The following is a 17,161-nucleotide window of genomic DNA, read 5'->3' as shown; positions in this document are numbered from 1 at the left end:
CAATCAATTATTTGCAATATTAAATTACATTAAAAGTAAATTAAGTATGGGGAGTTCCTCGCCGGAGCCGCCAGGTGTCGCTGTGACGCGGCTCCTCTCCTCCAGGTGCATGCCGGGTAATCCATGATGGCGTCTGTGGGCTGTGTGGAGGAATGAAGCGGCTGACCGCTGACTGTTTCCCCGGTGAACCCGCACTCTCCGCGGCTTCAGGTGTTTCAGCAGAGCGGAGCAGCCGGTCTTAGTGTGCTATGAGGTAAACACTCCGCCTCTGTTACGCACAGAAAACCCCTTTAAGCCGGGTTTTAACCGGGTTAAGCACCAAGTTGTCTAGCAGCGCTGCCGGGAGAAGGACAGATAAGTGCTAAAAGGCTAACATATCCGATAACTCATTCGGCACAGAGCTCGTCTGTTCCAACCCACGAATCTATGTAAACATAGTTTAACATGTAGCAACACTTAGCTTCACTGTTCCTGTCATGTGACTGTTGTAGTGAATTTGCTCACACGCTACTGTTAGCCTTGTTAGCCGGGCTGCTAACTGACAGCTGCCGGCTAGCATTAGCATGTCGTTAAGTGCTAACGTCAATGAAAAAGCGACGTCATCGTAGTTATATGACATAAGCAGTGACGTAATGACAGGAGTTTTACACGGGGTTGGAGCGTGTTTGACTGCATGCTAACGTCAAGCTCTGGCCTGGGGAGACCAGGTGACAGGTGAGTGGGAGGGGTCCGATAATAAGCTTAATAAGCTCTACCTTTTACTCCCCAACCCCTTGCAGGAGTGGTGTGCTGTTGCCCCCCGACATCCCGGCTGTTGGACTATGCTGTGTTTTTCCACTGGGTGGCGCCTCGTGAGCCGAGCCCCGCACCCATCCATCTCCATGTACGCGACCCGCCTCTACAGCACCGCGGGGGGAGGGGGAGCAGGTGGGGGAGGAGGGATTAAACATGGGAGAAGGGCGGGGCTAGCCATGCTTGAGGGGCCCCACCCCAACCTCCCTCACCCACCTCCTCCCACCTACCCCCTATACCAGGGCCGCCCCGACGTCCCCCGGGGAGCTCACTTCCAACACCACTACCCCCATCCCCACCCACAACCCACCCACCTGGCCCCACCCCCGCTGCCCCCCCAGTACCAGCAACACTTTCACACTTACACAGCGGGGGCTGTGGCCGGGGGGGCTGGCAGCAGGAAGAAAACATGGAACTTCATCCATGAGAAGATGAGCTACGACACGTTCTTCACCATGAAGCGCCTGATCGAGCGCTCGCGGCGGCCTGACGAGGTGCTGCGCTGGGTCACTCAGAACCCTGCCAAGATCTCCCACAACCACTACCCCGTCGCCCTGCAGAAGATCGGCCAGCTACTGCAGGCCACGCCTCCCCTTCGGTCCCAAGGTGGTGACCCCGAGCCTACAGCAGTAGGTGTGCCGGAGGGTGAGGGACGTCAGATCCTGGAGCATCAGGACTTCCAGACGCTCTGCAGTGCCATCATCAATGACTGCGCTAAGTTCGACAACTTCAGCATCGTCAACTGTCTGTACGCCGTGGCTGCACTTGGTGAGTCCACACCGACCAATTAACGGACCGGTTAGCGGACCGACAAAGTGTGAAGTGTGAAAAGAGTGAAATGATGAGCAAAGTACTGAGTGAGTGTAGTATTGACTCACTGAAGTACTAAATACACAAACCTGGATCCAGATAATCAATAATTGCATTTATCATTATTTGCTTTTTACCAATCACTTCCTGTCATATGAACGGAGTTTGCCTCTTGTTGTCGCCTCGGTGCATTTAGGTCTTCCCAGCGACTCTCAGGTGGTCCAAGTGTTGGAGGCAGAATCCCAGTCCAGATTGAACCAGTTTAACCAGAAGGATGTGTCCATGGTGTTCAGCTCCAGCATGAAGCTCCACCCGGGCAGCCAGCACCCCCTGACCGAGGCCTGCCTGGCCGGGCTGGAGAAGAACCTGGAGAGAGAGCGCCACCCGCAGACGCTATTCCTGCTGCTGTCGTACTACCGGTTGAAGTGGCGCTCGCTGCAGCCGCTGGACGCTGCTGTGGGCGGGGGCGCAACCTCCACTAACGGCAATAACAACACTCCCCCCAACCCAGAACAACTGCTCACCAATAGGTGGGAACCAAATGCTCACCGTGGGGGGGTCACAGGGTCAATGTGTGAGACCCACAAATTAGCTAAAGTACTTGTACTTAAAGTATTTCCATTTTGTGCTACTTTAGATTTTCACTGTAGTACAACGTGTTCCTAACCTTAGTTTTATTAATTTAAACCAGTGTGAAGCTCACACACACTACATGTAGTACTTATACTGTATATGAAGTAAGATGTCATGTTTACTGATACATCAGGCTATTGATTTCTGCAGTACTTTTACTTGTCATACTTGCAGTGTTGGTAATAAGGGTCCTTCTTCAGGAAAATCCTGCGTCTCGTCAAACACACTCTGGCGAGCGTCAGCGGGGTCCGAGACCAGGAGATGGCGCTGCTGGATGAGATGTTGGCGGCGTGTGCTCGAGAGGCGAGCAACAAGAGTCTGGAGCTGATCTTCAGCTCCCACCTGTTCTACCAGAACCGACAGGAGAGGTTCATCAGCAGCCTGGCAGGTACATCCAGGTCCAACTGGATTATTGAAGGACTGACACACAGCTGCAGTTTTTTGCAGAACAGGGTCAGGACTACAGGTTGGACACGTCAGACATGTAGTTACTAGGCAAAAGTATTCTATTACAAGCTTGATCCCTGAAAGTAAATTCAGTAGTCACGAAGGGAGTAACAGAGGAGGAGATGGTTTTACCTGTTGGGTTTGGACAGTTGTCATTGTCCAAACAGTGTCATTATTTGTCCTATTTGGTTATTGCTGCCCCTTTACCTAGAACTAGTTAAGACTGGATCTGGATTAGCATATCAGCATATTTATGAAGAGAGACAAACTTCTGAAGGTTCACAAACTTAAAAATGCAGCTGTATTGAATTTGATGTCTTATCTGGGGGGTAAATCTAGCTTGTGACCTTTTGTGTGTTGCTCTCTGTCAGAGGAGCTACCGAAGAAGGTGGACAGCATCACTCCGTACACGATGGCCCTGATCGCCAAATACATCGCTCGTCATCGGCTGAGAGAGACCCGCCTACTCGACACCATCGCAGACTTCCTGGTGAAGAAAGCGGAGTACCTGGACAGCAAGGTAAGGATAGTACAGGCGCTCAAGTGGTCTTGAATATGTAGTCGTGGACAGGACTGTGCAGGTGTGTTTGTCTCTATCCTTAGGTGATCCAGAAACTGGTGTTCCCGTTCAGCAGGATGAGCTACCGTCCATCCAACGAGCAGCAGTTCTTCTCTCGGCTGGAGGAGGTGGTGGAGCTGAAGGCGCTCAGCTCACCACTCGCCACCGTCAACATTCTCATGTCTCTGTTCCAGCTGGGTCACTTCCCCGGCCTGGTGCTGCACCGCGTCTTCTCCTCTGCCTTTATCAGCAACGTCACAAGTCAGTACTAAACTCCCCACCGCAGCAAACCTCCCTACAACCAGCGAAACGTTTTTCGGTCAATGACTCTGTGTCCGCTCCACAGACAGTCCGTACGCCCTGATCGTCCGAAGGTACCTCTCTCTGCTGGACGCTGCTGTAGAGCTGGAGTACCGCGAGTACAGCGGACCACGACTGCAGGATGCGCACAAGGTCCTGATGTTTGACCATGCCCTGACAGCTGACGAGGTCAACCGCAAGTACAGGTAACACACACTAATGTTGGCATGTCTGATCTGTTTAATGTTCTGAAGATCTGCTTCAGCCTTCTCACTTTCATCACAACCAGTACTGTGTTTGGTTCTGACAGTTCTTATCCTGGTTATATATAACCAAATACTGCTGGCAGGCTCTGACTGGTTTTAGACCAGCTGCTGGTTCTGATCAGTTTGTCCTCTGTCAGTTATAAAGGTTTGGTGGCCGAGGCCTTACGTCAGCTGGTTGGAGAGCAAAACTACAAGCAGGATGAAGTTCTTGCTCCAGGATACTACACAGGTACTACATACACTTCTGTATATACAGTACTGCACTAAGTACTATGCATAGTACTGTAGTTTCTTTTGACCTAAATGTGTAATCTGCCATTTCTAGATTTTGTGTTGTGGATGGATAGTTCTGGTCGGGTTCTGCCCATCAGAACTGGTGCTGGTATGAGCATCATCCCGATGTCCTGCGTTTCCGTGGCGTCCAAGGCAGCCGACAGTGTGGTTGCCACGGTGACTGCAGAGTTTCAGAAGTTCTCTCCGTTTGCTGCCCTGGAGAAGGAGGAGGGCACAGAGCAGGCCTGTCATGTGGGAGAGGCGATAGAGCCCCGGTCCTTCTTGCCTCACCATATCCGGACCACAACAGGGGCCACGGTGCCCTCAGGGCCCCCTCGGCCTGGGTCTAATGGTGGCCCTTTGGACTATGGCCCGTACTATGTCCCTGCAGCAGAGTACTACTCTACTCTGGCAAAGGAGCACTCTCTGGAGAGCCAAGACAGCTCCACACTCAGCAGTCCCCCCTCTGATGCCCTAGCTCCACCAGGGGCTCAGGGACCTCCAGGGGCCACTGCGTCGGACTCACTGTTCCAGTTTTCCATTGGAAAAATCCTTGAGGACGAGGCAGGAACGGGTTCCTCATTGGGCCAGGGGACAGACTGTGAGCTACCACGTTTCTATGAGGGAGTGACGTACTCTGAGGAGTCTGGGGCCGAGAGAGGGCCCCCATCACCCCCGCAGCTGCTCCCCCCTGATCGACAGGACCCCGACAACCCCACAACAGACCAGAGACAGATCAGGAGGTCAGTCCACCTCAGAGAGTGACTTAACCTGATGAGGCAACACATTTCACGTTATGTAAATCTGTGTCTGGTCTCTGCAGGATCATCATGTCCGTCAATGACAAGTGGCATTACTGCCACAACTCTGAAGTTTTGGTCGGGTCCCGGGCCATGAGAGACCGACACCTGAGGCTCCTGGGATACATCATCATTCAGGTCAGTTGCTGTCCAACAACTTCAAAAACATATTTGCTCTAACAGCCTCTTACAGGGTGTCCAGTCTTTGTGCTGAGCTAAGCCAATCACAACATGTACAGTCTCCTTTTAGCCTTTGTCAGGTGACTGGTTGTCTCTCTTGTCCCCTCTCAGCTGCCGTACCATGAGCTGGAGAAGCTGAACGGCATCGATGAGGTGAAGCAGTACCTACACAAGAAGCTGCTGGACATCCCTCTATGACGCTCTGTGTGTGTGTGTGTGTGTGTGTGTGTGTGTGTGTCTGTGTGTTTTGAGGTTTGAATCTTGGTCGGGGTTTATTAGCTCTGAACAGTGATGTGTTGTCTGTGAGGATTCACCTGCACATTAATGTCATGTTTACTCGGATTTCAGCTGCAGCTGAGACCATTTCTATTATCAACCAATGCTTTATTAATAATTTAACCTATGTTAGCACCGCTTTCATAGATTAATCGCTTTGAATCTTTGATGGTTCAGCTTGAAGACGTCAGTCTGAGCAGGATTTGGTTATTAACAAAAAACGGGATTAAATGACAGTTGCAGCCGTTGGCTGAGCTCCTGTTCAGATCATTAATGTGCGCTTGCTCACAGACTCCACCAGTTAAAGGACCATCCTGCTGCTCCCTGAGAACTTTCCGGGTCTATCGTTTGTTAACATTAATTTCTCTCCAGTCGAAACAGACCAAAAAAACAAACGAACTGTGGTGTGTTTAAGGACATTCTGAGTTAATCAATTAGAGCTTTGAAGATTTAAATTTACGCTTCTCACGTTAAAATATTCCCGTGTCCTTGAACGCGGCAGCTGATACTCTCAACGAACAGCGGACTGGTCCTTTAACGTTTGCTGATGCTGTGACCTGATTGGTTGCTTCGTAAATGAACAAATGTTATTTCCTGATATTTGGGGTGGGGGGTGGGGTCGAATCTCTTTTTATAATGCGTAACCGTGGTAATGATGCATGTGTTTCGTGCGTCTTTTTAAAAATAAGACAGTGGAGCTGTAGACAGAGCAGGGGCTGATAGGTACTGTACTTCTGTGTGCACACGGCAGAGGAGGGAAGGGTGTGTGTGTGTGTGTGTGTGTGTGCGCGTGTGCCAAAGGCCTGGAGCATCAGTTAGTGAGTGGGTCAAAGGTCAGATTATTTATTTGTGTATCAGGTGATGGACGGACTGAAGTTTGTTTATATTCCATAAATCTATTAAATCAAAAGGCTATGAAACCTGAAACTGGACCGAACCGGACTTTGTTTAGTTTCTGTCAATAGTGATGATGTCACAATGAAATCAAGCAACAGAAATGAGAAAAAGTGCATTTATTTGTTAATAATTTTCTCAGGCAGACAGCTGATTGGAGGCTGAACTCACTCCTCCCTCAGCGATAGTAATAACCAGTAAGCCCCGCCCCTTCCATCACTCCAAAAAAGGAAGGGAAAAAAAAAAGAACAAAACGTACACACCCACGCTGTCTCCACCCGTCCGAAACGTCCATCTGATAAAACCAACACGCAATTAAAAACTGAAACATACGAGTAACAAACGCTCCGTTAGGCTCCGCCCCTCAGGTGGGAGGTGGGGCTGCTGTGTGACATCACTGCTTCTCATTGGTCTGCCGGGATAAAACTAGCAGATGAGGAGGCGTGGCCTGCACAGCCTGTCCTCCAATGAGAGGGAGGGGGCAGAGCTAGTCCGAGTCCGAGTCACTGGATTCCTCTGAGGAGGTTTGATCTTCGTCGTCCTCGTCGTCCTCGTCCTCGTCATCGTCGTTCTGAGGAAACAAAAACATCAAGACCATAACATCGGGACAATGAGAGACTGTTCTGACTCCTCCTACAACGGACGGGGTGGAGCTTCTCGTCAACTGGCTCTGGTTTTTAGTCATAAGTGGACTTTTGAACACGTCTTCATTAATCCAACAAACGAGAAAAGTGAGTTTTCACCTCGTCGTCGTCGTCACTGTCTGTGCTTCCTGACGTCTCGTCATCTTCGTCAGAGTCGGTCGACTCGCTCTTCTCCTCATCCGAGTCAGACATATCCTGCTGGAGGACAGAGACAGGACGTGATGTTACAGCGCAGCCTGGCAGGCAGCAATGAGGGTTTAAACTGTGCATACACGCTCCAAGAAGAACGCAGTACTCAGGTACTGCAGTATTATTAGTGTGTAGAAATACTCAAAGTCCTGTATCAAAAAGCACAGTACATCATCACAATGTACTTGGACACTCCCAGTTAAAGTACTCACTATGTGGTATTGCGGAAGTATTACTTATTTTTACCCCTAATGTTTTGAGCTGCGTCGTCCAGAATAAAAGAAAAAATGAAATCAGTTTATTAATTCATTGGATTCTGAAGCTTGACACTGACTAAATACATTTACTCAATAACAATCACATTTAATCAATCACCTGATGCGAATGCATCAGATTTCTGCAGAAACCAGAAAAAATCTGGACTCGATTCAGACACTGTGGTACAGCAGTACTGATAATTACAGTCACATTAGAGCAGGTATGTAGTACTTTAGCTTGCAAACAGAAGTTGAAGTGGTACTTTTACTAGTATGAGTTACCTTGGCTCGGTACGCCATCGCCCTCTTGCCCACAGTGACCCCTGGCGTCGTGGCTCGTGAAGTGACCGCCTTCCCCTTGGCCGTCACGCGGACTTTAGCTGCAGGGCTGCTGCGAACTTTAGCGGTGCTGCGACGTTTCTGACGAGGACAAACAGACACTTTGATGAACACGTTTTAAAAATTGTCATTCAAAGACAAAATCAGAAATCAAGTGAAAGAACCGCCCCCCCACCCAGTCTGGACACGTCCCTGATAACAGAACATTTCAACAGAGAGAAATGACCAGAAACAAAAACTCACTGAGGAAGAAAACTCTTTGTAGACGGCTCGATCCTGAGGAGACAGAGACTGAAAACACGAAGCAGAAAAAGTCAGGACGAAGGAAACTCACCGACTAGTGTTTTTGTTGTGAATTATTTAGTTTGACATGTTAAGACGAGGCCTCGTGTGTCTGGACTCGGACCCAGACTTGATGTGACACAAACATGACGCTGCGTTCAGGTGTGTATGGACAGGACTCCGCCTGTCGTATGTTACTCTGTGAAACGTGTGTGTTGTCGTGCTGTTCGTGCCGTACGTTCGACTTCATTGCTAACACCGACTGAGCTGGAAAACCGGTTCCTGGTCACCTCACCTTGACCCAGGTCTCCAGCTCGGCCTTGTACTCCACCTGCTGCTCCTCCACCAGCTTCTTGTACTTGTCTTTCTGACTCTGGCTCAGTTTGTGCCACCTCTTCCCGATCTCCACCATTCGCTCCTTCAGGCTGAAGTGGTTCAGCTCACCGTTAGTCAGCAGCTCTTGGGAGAACATCTGATACCCGCTCCTATTAGACGAAACATCAGGGGGAGGATCTTAGTGCACATGAACAGAACTGATGCATCGCTCTTCTCCCCTCTGACCACGATAATATATTAAACTGAAACATCAAACTCCTACTGTAACAGATCTTGTTTCCATCGTCCCCGTTTTCTGGTCAGCAGGTGACTCTAAACCTTCAAACCTTCACGTTAACTGAGCTGTTTCTTTTAAGTAACCGTCATCTTCTGTGTTAAACTCCCCCAAACATTCACTGATGAATCAGCAGCCGCAGTTTCTACAGATCTACTTCAGGTCACCACCCGGTACCTGGAACGTTAGTAAGAAATCGTCAGTCAGTGACGACGGTCACACTTACACTGGAGGTTTCTTCGGTTCCCCGTCAAACTTGGGTTTCCTCTGACCCTGAGCCGCCGATGGAGCCCTCATGTCCGACAGCTCCCTCTGCAGGACGCCAGCAGCCAATGCAACACAAAACACAACAGGACAGAGGTCAGTACAGCTGATCGGCCTGTGAAGCGATCGGACTGCTGGATGACACAGGTGTTCCTAATAAACGGACAACTCAGTGTGTAAAAACTGTTAAACTGAGTCACTGTGGCCTCAGCAGGTGGAGGGGGGAGTGGCTCACTGACCACAGGTTGGTACTGAACCTCGTAACGCTTCTGGTCCTCTGCTGCCTTCTTGATCCACGGAATCTTCTCCTTCTTCTCCATCGACTTCCAGGCCGCCTCCATCGCCGCCTGGGCCTTCCTGCGGTCGCTCTGTGGAAGACACAGGACAAGAGACAGGAAAAGGTGAAAGTGGGTTTTACTGTGAAGGTTTGACCTCGGTGCTCCTTGTCAAAAGCCAGAAAAGGAAAATCTGCCTGTAGGTGAATGAAACATTCAGAAGTGGATCAGAACCGTTACTCACTCTGTATTTGGCCAGATAGTCTCCGATTACACTGTGCTGCCACATCTCCTCTGCGGTTTTTGGCGTCTCTGGAAGCTTCGCCGTCTTCTTGGCGTCCCGTCTTTCTTTGGGAGGTCCGGCAGGTACCCACGGCTCTGTCTCGGTCTCCCGACTCCGGTCCTGGGATCAAAACAGGTCTCATGTGGACTCTTAGACTCAGGAAGCCTAAATTCACAGTTACAGTCACAGTTCAGACCAAAGCAGAAAAACAGAAGATTCTCAGACCTTGACAGAAGGAGACTTGGCTCTGTGTGGACTGGAGGCCACGCTCACTCCCATTTTGCCCCCTCCCAGTTTCTCCTCTGTCAGGACCCGGTCTCGTTCCTCTTCTGGGAGACTCTGGACAAGCACAGGTCCACTGAATTAAACAGGCTAATACGGTACCATGTGTTACTGTGTTCACACCGTGTGGGACGGAGCCGTACCTCCAGGAATCGCTGCAGGTCTACGTCGTACTGCTTCTTTTTCTGAAAACACAAACATCAGGTGAAGCAGGTTTTTACAGCTGCCGGTCTGATGCGGACCTGCTGATACCAACCTGCTCGCAGCGTTTCTGGAACATGTCCTTCTCTTTCTGCGTCATCATTTTCCACTGTTTGCTGCAGAGCACCATCCTCTCCGTGCTGGGGACGTCCTTCATGTTCACCATCAGCTCGGCGCAGTACAGCGAGTACCCGTTCCTACCACAGAACACACACACGTTACACGTTGCTGATGCCGCCGCTGCCTCGGCTGCTCTTGACCGGACCGGTAATCTGGACTCACGGTGGTGGTTTTGTCGGCCGTCCATCAAACTTGTCCTTCAGCTGTCGCTCTGCTTTGGTGAGGACGGACCGGACGTGATCGTCCGAGTTCACGTCTGGATGAGCTTCGTGATACGCTCGCATACAGTCCTACACACAGAAACACACAGAGTCCACCTGTCAAAACCTGGAACGGCAGACACAGTTCCTGCTGGTCCTGGTTTCCAAAACCCTCAGTAGTGAATCATGGCCCAGAAACCAGTTCGCAGTCTAAGCTGTTCGGGGCATATGTACTGGTCTTGAATTTGACCTTTCCAGGTTCTGGCTCCAGTTTGGACTGATCTGGTTTCTCAGTCCTGCTGTTATGAGCCAAGTAAACACAGTCTACAGGATCATTTGTCCAGACATCAGCAAAGCCAAGGTTTAGTCTAGTCCAGTTTGGTCTGGTTTGGTTCAGTCTGGGTCACTGAGGTTCTGTCTGGTTTAGTGGGTTCTGGCCAGTTCATTGGGTTGAGTTTAGTTAGTTTCAGTCTGACTCAGATGAACCTAGTTCTGTCTGGTTTTAAGTCTCGCTTATTTCACGCCAATTCAGGTTCAGTGTTGCCTTGTCTGGTACCTCATAGTCCTTCTGGAGCTCCAGGGCCTTGCTGATCCACTTGAGTCTCCTCTTGTCGGACAGCTGGGACCACTGTCTCCTCAGAGCCTCCTTCAGCTCCTTCTGACTCACCTGAAACAGACAGACAGGTTGATGAGAGTCTTTTCAGGTGGCTCGGTTTCTTTCGACCACACCACCAGAAGTGATCCACAGGTATACGTTCTTATTGCTGGTTCAGCCCCCGGTGAGCTCTGCCATCGGTGTGTGAGTGTGTGAATGAGACGCAGCATGAAAACGCTTTGAGAACCAGTTGGTAGAAGAGCATTCATATATTACGTACATGTTCATTCATATATACGCACAAGTACATGTGAGTACTTGTACATGCATATTTGTGTATTAGTGTGTACCTCTGGGTGCAGCTTCATGTACGTCTTCTTCTCGTGGTTGTACCACAGCTGCTGAGGAGTTTTTGGTTTCTCTGGCAGTTCGGACTTCTTCCTCTCCTCCATCAGCTCTGGATGTTCCTCCCTGCAGATCACATGTCGTCAGTCACACTGAGGCTAAATGCTAACGCCGCTAACAAGTTCACAGTGAATCAGTTAGTTAACAAATAACTCCACTGGTTATACACCAGAAGCTAGCTGGTTAACAACTAGCGGGCTAACAACTAGCTGGTTAACCAGCTAGTTTTCCATCTGCAGTTGAACTCACTTGAATCGAGCCATGTTCTTCTCAAATTCTTCTTTCTCTCGTTGAAACTCTGTGATGTATTTTTGCTACAGAAAATAAGAAACAGCTGATAAATTTAATATATTATGGATTTGATCATATATACACACATATACACACACATATATATACATATACACATATATATACATATATATATATATATACACATATATATATATACATACATATATATACACATATACATATATATATACATACATATATATATACATACATATATATACATACATATATACATACATATATATACATACATATATATACATACATATATATACACACATATATATACATACATATATACATACATATATACATACACATATATATATACATACATATATATATATATATATATACATACATACATATATACATACATACATATATATATATATACACACACACACACATATACATATATACATATATATATATACACACACACACACGTATATGGTTAGTTTATATAATATAATATGATTTATGATAATAAACCAGGAGGTTTGCTTTACTATAAAAACAGTTTCTAAACCTGTTTTAATCCATAAAAACATGAATCTAAGTGTCAACGAAAACGTGAAATCACATCAGTGTCTGAACCAGGCCGTCGTTCTTTTTCTGGAGGTGCAGATTAGGATTAATCATCAGTTCTCGGACTTGGCCTGTCACCTTCTTCTTGTCGGGCAGCTCCTTGTATTTCTTGGACAGGATCTTAGTCAGGTCCAGGTTGCTCATTTCTGGGTGGATTTTGGCATATTTGGCTCGTTTCTCCATGAAGAAGCGAAAGTACGGAGTCAGAGGTTTCTTAGGGAAATCTGGGTGAGTCTGGGGGAAAAGGTCAGAGGTCAGAGGAGCCATGTGGTACTGATTCAGATGTGTTTACTGTTACAGTTTAATCAATATTACCACACACACACACACACAGACACACACCTGAGCAGAATCCGGTTCAGTTAATCTTGAATAATCTCACCTTCAGTTTCTTTCCTTTGTACGGGTTCTTTACGAACTCAATGGCGTCAACAATGAGTTCCGTCATGGTTCTGTACTTACGGACCTGAAAGACAGAAACATGCCGAGCTGTAACGGGTCGGACTGTGTGACACCATCAGTAAATAATGTTCTCAGCTGGTTCTTCAAGGTTCTGCACCAGGTACCTCAGGATCTGTTCTTGGTTCCTAATAATTCTCATTAGCACTTAGGATTCTGGTCTGTATTAAATCCCTTCAAATCTGGTACCAGGTTCTGAAAAACCCTGCAGAGACTGAACCCAAGTCCTGGAAACGTACTAATTATGGGATGTCTCCACTTAGAAGCGGCACTATATTAAGTTTGACCTGAACCAGCTTCTATAAACCCCGAGTTCAGCCCTGAAGGTGGAGGTCAGGGCTGAACCTCCACCTTCAGGGCTAAACCTCCACCTTCAGGGCTGAACCTCCATCTTGGTGGAGGCTCCTCAGTGATCGACGTGTCATGACTCCGGTACCTCAGACGACACTTTCTGCCACTTCTGGCGACACATTTCTCCGGTGAAGCTGCCGAAACAAACTTTCTCCCAGTCGAAGTGCGACTCGGTGGTTTTGTACTTCATGGCGTCTCCGTCCGGCAGCAGACTGCGAATCCTCTCCAGCAGAGTCAGACAGTCCTCCTTACTCCACTCATCTGCACACACACAAACACACCTATCAGGTACCATTTAAAGGAACAGCGACCGCAGCCCGCTGTGCGAGGCGGTCTGAAATAGTCCTGGTCTGTGTGAAACCAGTTTGTGAAGATGTGTCCAGAATCCTCCTCTGTCAGGACAGAGGAGGATTCTGGACACAGACAGTATCTGTGGTTTGTGTGTCAGAACCGTTCTACTGGTCCCACAGTTACTGCACGTGTATAAAGAGACCAGGTGTAACCAGGTGAGCAGGAGCACCTATCTGTTACCAGTCCAGTAAATATTAGTACTATTCAGTGCACCCTGTTGGTGACGGAAACCCCTCCACCTGTGACAGGTGAGTGTGTCACATGCTGATGAGGTCACAGCTAGGCGGTCCATTACCTGGTTCACTCTTGATCCTGGCGCTCTGAGCCGCGGAGACGCTGCTGCTGCCGCCGTTCATCGTGTGGCACCTGACGGAGAATGATCCGCCCCCTCCCACACCTAAATACACAGTAATAACACAGCAGACAGACAGGTGGGACAGGTGAGACGTCTGGCTTCATGTCTGCTGAGCCACGATGATCTCAGCTGATCTTACACTTAATTCTCCTTCACACATTTGAGTGTATTTATGAAACAGAGGTCACCTGACGTCCAGAGGTCAAATGAGGAGAACCCTCTTTTCAGAACAAAGACAGTAAGTGAACCTTGAACTGAACTGCTGGTGTTTTTTAATCCGGATCACAGAGACGGTTCTGCTGGTCCTGGATGCCCGAGGTTTCTAAACTAAACTGTATTTTAGTGATGAAGCGTCAGATGACGATGAAGGTTTAAAATGTCATTATCGTGAATGGGTCGAACTGTTTCATGCCTGATTTTCATGAATATGGACTGGAAACCTTACAGGGGTCAGGGGTCACAGACTGGCCCCCGACTGGACCAAACTCCATTGAAAAACCCGTCATTTAAAAAAACAAATCACCTGGTTTACACCAGAAGTTATCAGCATAATTTATGAGCAACTCTTGGTCTCGACATTAATCCGAGACCTGGTTCGGATCATATCTGAGTGAAGAACACAACGGGCTGTTTCCAGAGGAGCTCACGGAGGGCGGTAGAGAGCAGACTGGACCGGTTCAGTTTCCCAGTTTCATCAAATCAAGTTTCGCTGTTTACGTCCAGAAACCATCAGACTGTCCCGATTTGGCTTCAAACATCCGTTTTTCGTTTAGATATGAGGATTTTTCTGAACTGGCTGTTTCTAAACGTGTGTTTTCAGCGGGGATGTTGACGGGTCGCTGATCACTGAAAGCAGCGGGCCGTCAGGCTCCAGCTGCCCCGGTAATGGCGTCCGTCCTCCGGCAGGAGTCAGCACGTAGCTTCCGCTGGCACGCACAGAGCTACTGGACCCAAGCTAACGTTCACCTTTTTTGGTTAAATGTGGAGAATGTGGAGAAAAAAACCTGAAAATCCGAACATGAAACGTGTGTATAATGTGTGAACGGTACCGACCCACGGCCCGGTTCGACACGTGTAGCCTGATAATCGCATTATTTAGCAAAACTACTTAAATGATACAAGTCGTCGACATCTGTGCGTCTGGTTGTGAATTCATTTGGTAAAAATGTCGGATTATTCTTCTGGTTCCGCTAATAAAAGTGCCAGAACTCCGATGTCTGATGTTTTCGGTGCTGAGCGGGCTGAGGACTCGCTGCTGCCCCAGAAGCCTTCACTGCGAAGCCGCCATGAATTTTCTGGAGATTCGGGGACAAACGACCAGAAAACCCCCAGAAATCTGCTAAAAATCCCAATTTACGGCTTACCTTGTGATTCGGACTGAAAGCCGGGTTGTTACTGCACAACAATCTGGTCCTTCGGATTATTTCGGGACTTTCAAAGTGGGTTTTTTTTAGCCGTAAACCCCGGGGAGTCAGGTCGAAACGAATCCGACAAAAGGAGCGTCTAGTCCGGTATGAAACTCCGCCCAGCGCCGCAGGGGGAGGAACTCCGGGGGAAAACATGAGGACAAAGGCGGAGGATGAAACCAGAGACAGCGGCTAAAACAGCAGCCAAACCCGCTTAAAACTACTTCACATGTAGGAATAGTGTGTTGGATTTGTCTCAAATTAGGATTAATTCATCGTTTACCAAACTAAAACCGACTCGACGTCCATCAGCCTCAGTCCTCTACACTTCAACCTGGTCCGGGTCCAGATGCTGAACCGGCGGGGAAACAGAAGACTGGGGCCCGGGGACGGCCAGCCGCCGACAGAGATGTCGCCGGGATGACGAGGAGGAAAGCGGCTGCTGGGCTGCACCGGGCTCCGGGAACAAGGCAAGTGTGAAGGTCGTCAGGTCCGGGGGCAGCTCGGCTCTGCGTCCCCGGCCCTTCGCAGCTCCGAGACGCCGCAGCAACCAGCATCCTGCAGGACGGTTGCCCATATCCACATGGCACCCTGCCCGCTGACAACACACCGTCTGCCGGGACTGAGCTGCACCAGTCGCCGGTCCCCTCCCACTGAGAGCCGGGAAGTCCGGACCAATCACTGATCGATCGATAAATCCAAATGATCGATACACCTGTCCTCCGGGAACGTTCACAGGTGTGTTGGGCGGAGGGGGCCCGGGGGCCTGGGGGGGCAGCGCCCCCTGCTTGGATTGTGTAATAAATAATAAATATATATAATAAATTCAACGGGACTGTTTTTAATGTGGCTTTGATTTATTTCTTCCTCATGAACAGAGGACCGTCTCTAAACGTCCACATGAAGCTGTTTTAAGGATAAGATATATATTATAAATAAATAAATATATATATATATATATATATATATATATATATATTTATATATATATATATATAAATATATATAATATATATATATTTATATTTATAATATATATATATATATATATATAAATATAATATATATATATATATTATATATATATATATAAATATATATATATTATATATATATATATTAATATATATATATATTATATATTATATATATATTTATATATATATATATTTATATATATATATAAATATATATATATTATATATTTATATATTTATGTATTTATTTATTTATTTTTTATTTATTTATTTATTTATTTATATATAAGGTTTGAAAATATTAGTTCTGCTGTTGAATAAATTCTGATCTGTAATGATGGAGCTGAAGAAAGACACTAAACACAGTTGGAAGTTTTCTTCACATGTTTATTGTTGACAGTAGTCTTCTTTAGTCCGGTTCGGCTCGACTCGGTTCGGTTCGGTTCGGAGTGCAAACGGACTTCAGGGACAAACGTTTCTTCTTTCAGGTCCCATTTCACAATAAAAACAGCAGAAAACAAAAGAACCCCAGATAAGTTTAACAGAAAGTGGAAATAAAGCCAAATTAAACGTCAGATCGCACATGTCACCTTTATCTGAATCAGTCCTGATGAGACCAAAACCCAGAACCCGGAACCCAGACGTTCAGAACAACACAACTAAAACACGCTGCAGTCGCCAGGGGACATGCTAATATGGGTTAGCATGTCAGCTAATTATTGTTTAGGAAATTGATTCACTTTCAGATCCTGGTGACAGATTTGAAGAGATCTTGTGTTTTGAGATATAAAAGAGTTTGTTTGTTCGTCCAGTTCACAATTTAAGTCGACTTTCAGTCAGACACTTCAAATCAAATCCTATTGTTGTGTCATTGTGTTAGTAGGGTTATAAGCTAAGCTAGCAGTTTCCCCTTGTTTCCACTCTTTGTGCTAAGCTAGGCTAACCACGGGTACAGGACTTATGACACCTAACCGATGTATCCAAATGTTGGACAATACAAATTCACCCCATGATTCTGAGACATTTTATCAGCTTAACACTGTCCAGTTCACAGTTTTTGTTGCGAGGTCATTTTACAGTTTTTAAAACTGAAGGTTAAACATTCCAGTAAATAAAGAACCATTAGTGTCGGTTGCATTTAAGATAACATCTGCGGCTGCTCTGCCAACGGGATGTTTAGCTAGATAAAATGAACTGTTAA

The 17,161-nt window shown here is 47.4% G+C and overlaps 3 protein-coding genes across 5 annotated transcripts in view; 1 reads left to right on the top strand and 2 right to left on the bottom strand.

Annotated features, from left to right (window-relative positions):
- Positions 1 to 100: 100 nt before the first annotated feature.
- Positions 101 to 6,268, top strand: fastk (Fas-activated serine/threonine kinase). The gene is made up of 11 exons (XM_026361838.1): positions 101 to 253; positions 780 to 1,560; positions 1,799 to 2,132; positions 2,436 to 2,623; positions 3,054 to 3,202; positions 3,286 to 3,502; positions 3,588 to 3,747; positions 3,945 to 4,036; positions 4,133 to 4,823; positions 4,904 to 5,018; positions 5,172 to 6,268. The coding sequence occupies exons 2-11, from the start codon at positions 822 to 824 to the stop codon at positions 5,256 to 5,258; spliced, it is 2,772 nt and encodes a 923-aa protein (XP_026217623.1). The 5' UTR covers positions 101 to 253; positions 780 to 821; the 3' UTR covers positions 5,259 to 6,268.
- A 66-nt stretch (positions 6,269 to 6,334) lies between these two features.
- ubtfl (upstream binding transcription factor, like) lies at positions 6,335 to 15,585 on the bottom strand. 3 transcript variants are annotated; one of them, XM_026361840.1, is made up of 20 exons: positions 14,942 to 15,585; positions 13,518 to 13,619; positions 12,957 to 13,132; positions 12,444 to 12,527; positions 12,140 to 12,295; positions 11,426 to 11,490; positions 11,122 to 11,242; positions 10,733 to 10,843; positions 10,139 to 10,266; positions 9,912 to 10,053; positions 9,799 to 9,840; positions 9,599 to 9,712; positions 9,335 to 9,493; positions 9,055 to 9,183; positions 8,778 to 8,863; positions 8,237 to 8,426; positions 7,903 to 7,950; positions 7,603 to 7,740; positions 6,974 to 7,069; positions 6,335 to 6,801 (listed from the first exon to the last, which is right to left on the bottom strand). In XM_026361840.1, exons 2-20 carry the CDS (start codon positions 13,576 to 13,578, stop codon positions 6,718 to 6,720), a joined length of 2,130 nt encoding a protein of 709 aa, XP_026217625.1. In that variant the 5' UTR covers positions 13,579 to 13,619; positions 14,942 to 15,585; the 3' UTR covers positions 6,335 to 6,717. The 3 variants fall into 3 exon arrangements, with proteins under 3 accessions (XP_026217625.1, XP_026217624.1, XP_026217626.1); XM_026361839.1 differs by having other exon boundaries at positions 6,974 to 7,072; positions 14,942 to 15,579; XM_026361841.1 differs by having other exon boundaries at positions 6,974 to 7,072; positions 9,073 to 9,183; positions 14,942 to 15,578.
- asap1a (ArfGAP with SH3 domain, ankyrin repeat and PH domain 1a) overlaps positions 15,306 to 17,161 on the bottom strand; it is a 26,962-nt gene continuing 25,106 nt past the window's right edge. Inside the window, 1 exon segment of the mRNA XM_033326472.1 lies at positions 15,306 to 15,767. Coding sequence (XP_033182363.1) covers positions 15,306 to 15,767 — 462 coding nt within the window.

Source organism: Anabas testudineus, chromosome 17 (genome assembly GCF_900324465.2).
Source record: "Anabas testudineus chromosome 17, fAnaTes1.2, whole genome shotgun sequence".
NCBI classification, from domain to species: Eukaryota; Metazoa; Chordata; class Actinopteri; order Anabantiformes; family Anabantidae; genus Anabas; species Anabas testudineus.
Note: the sequence above shows the minus strand (reverse complement) of the source record. Positions and strands in the feature narration are given on the sequence as shown.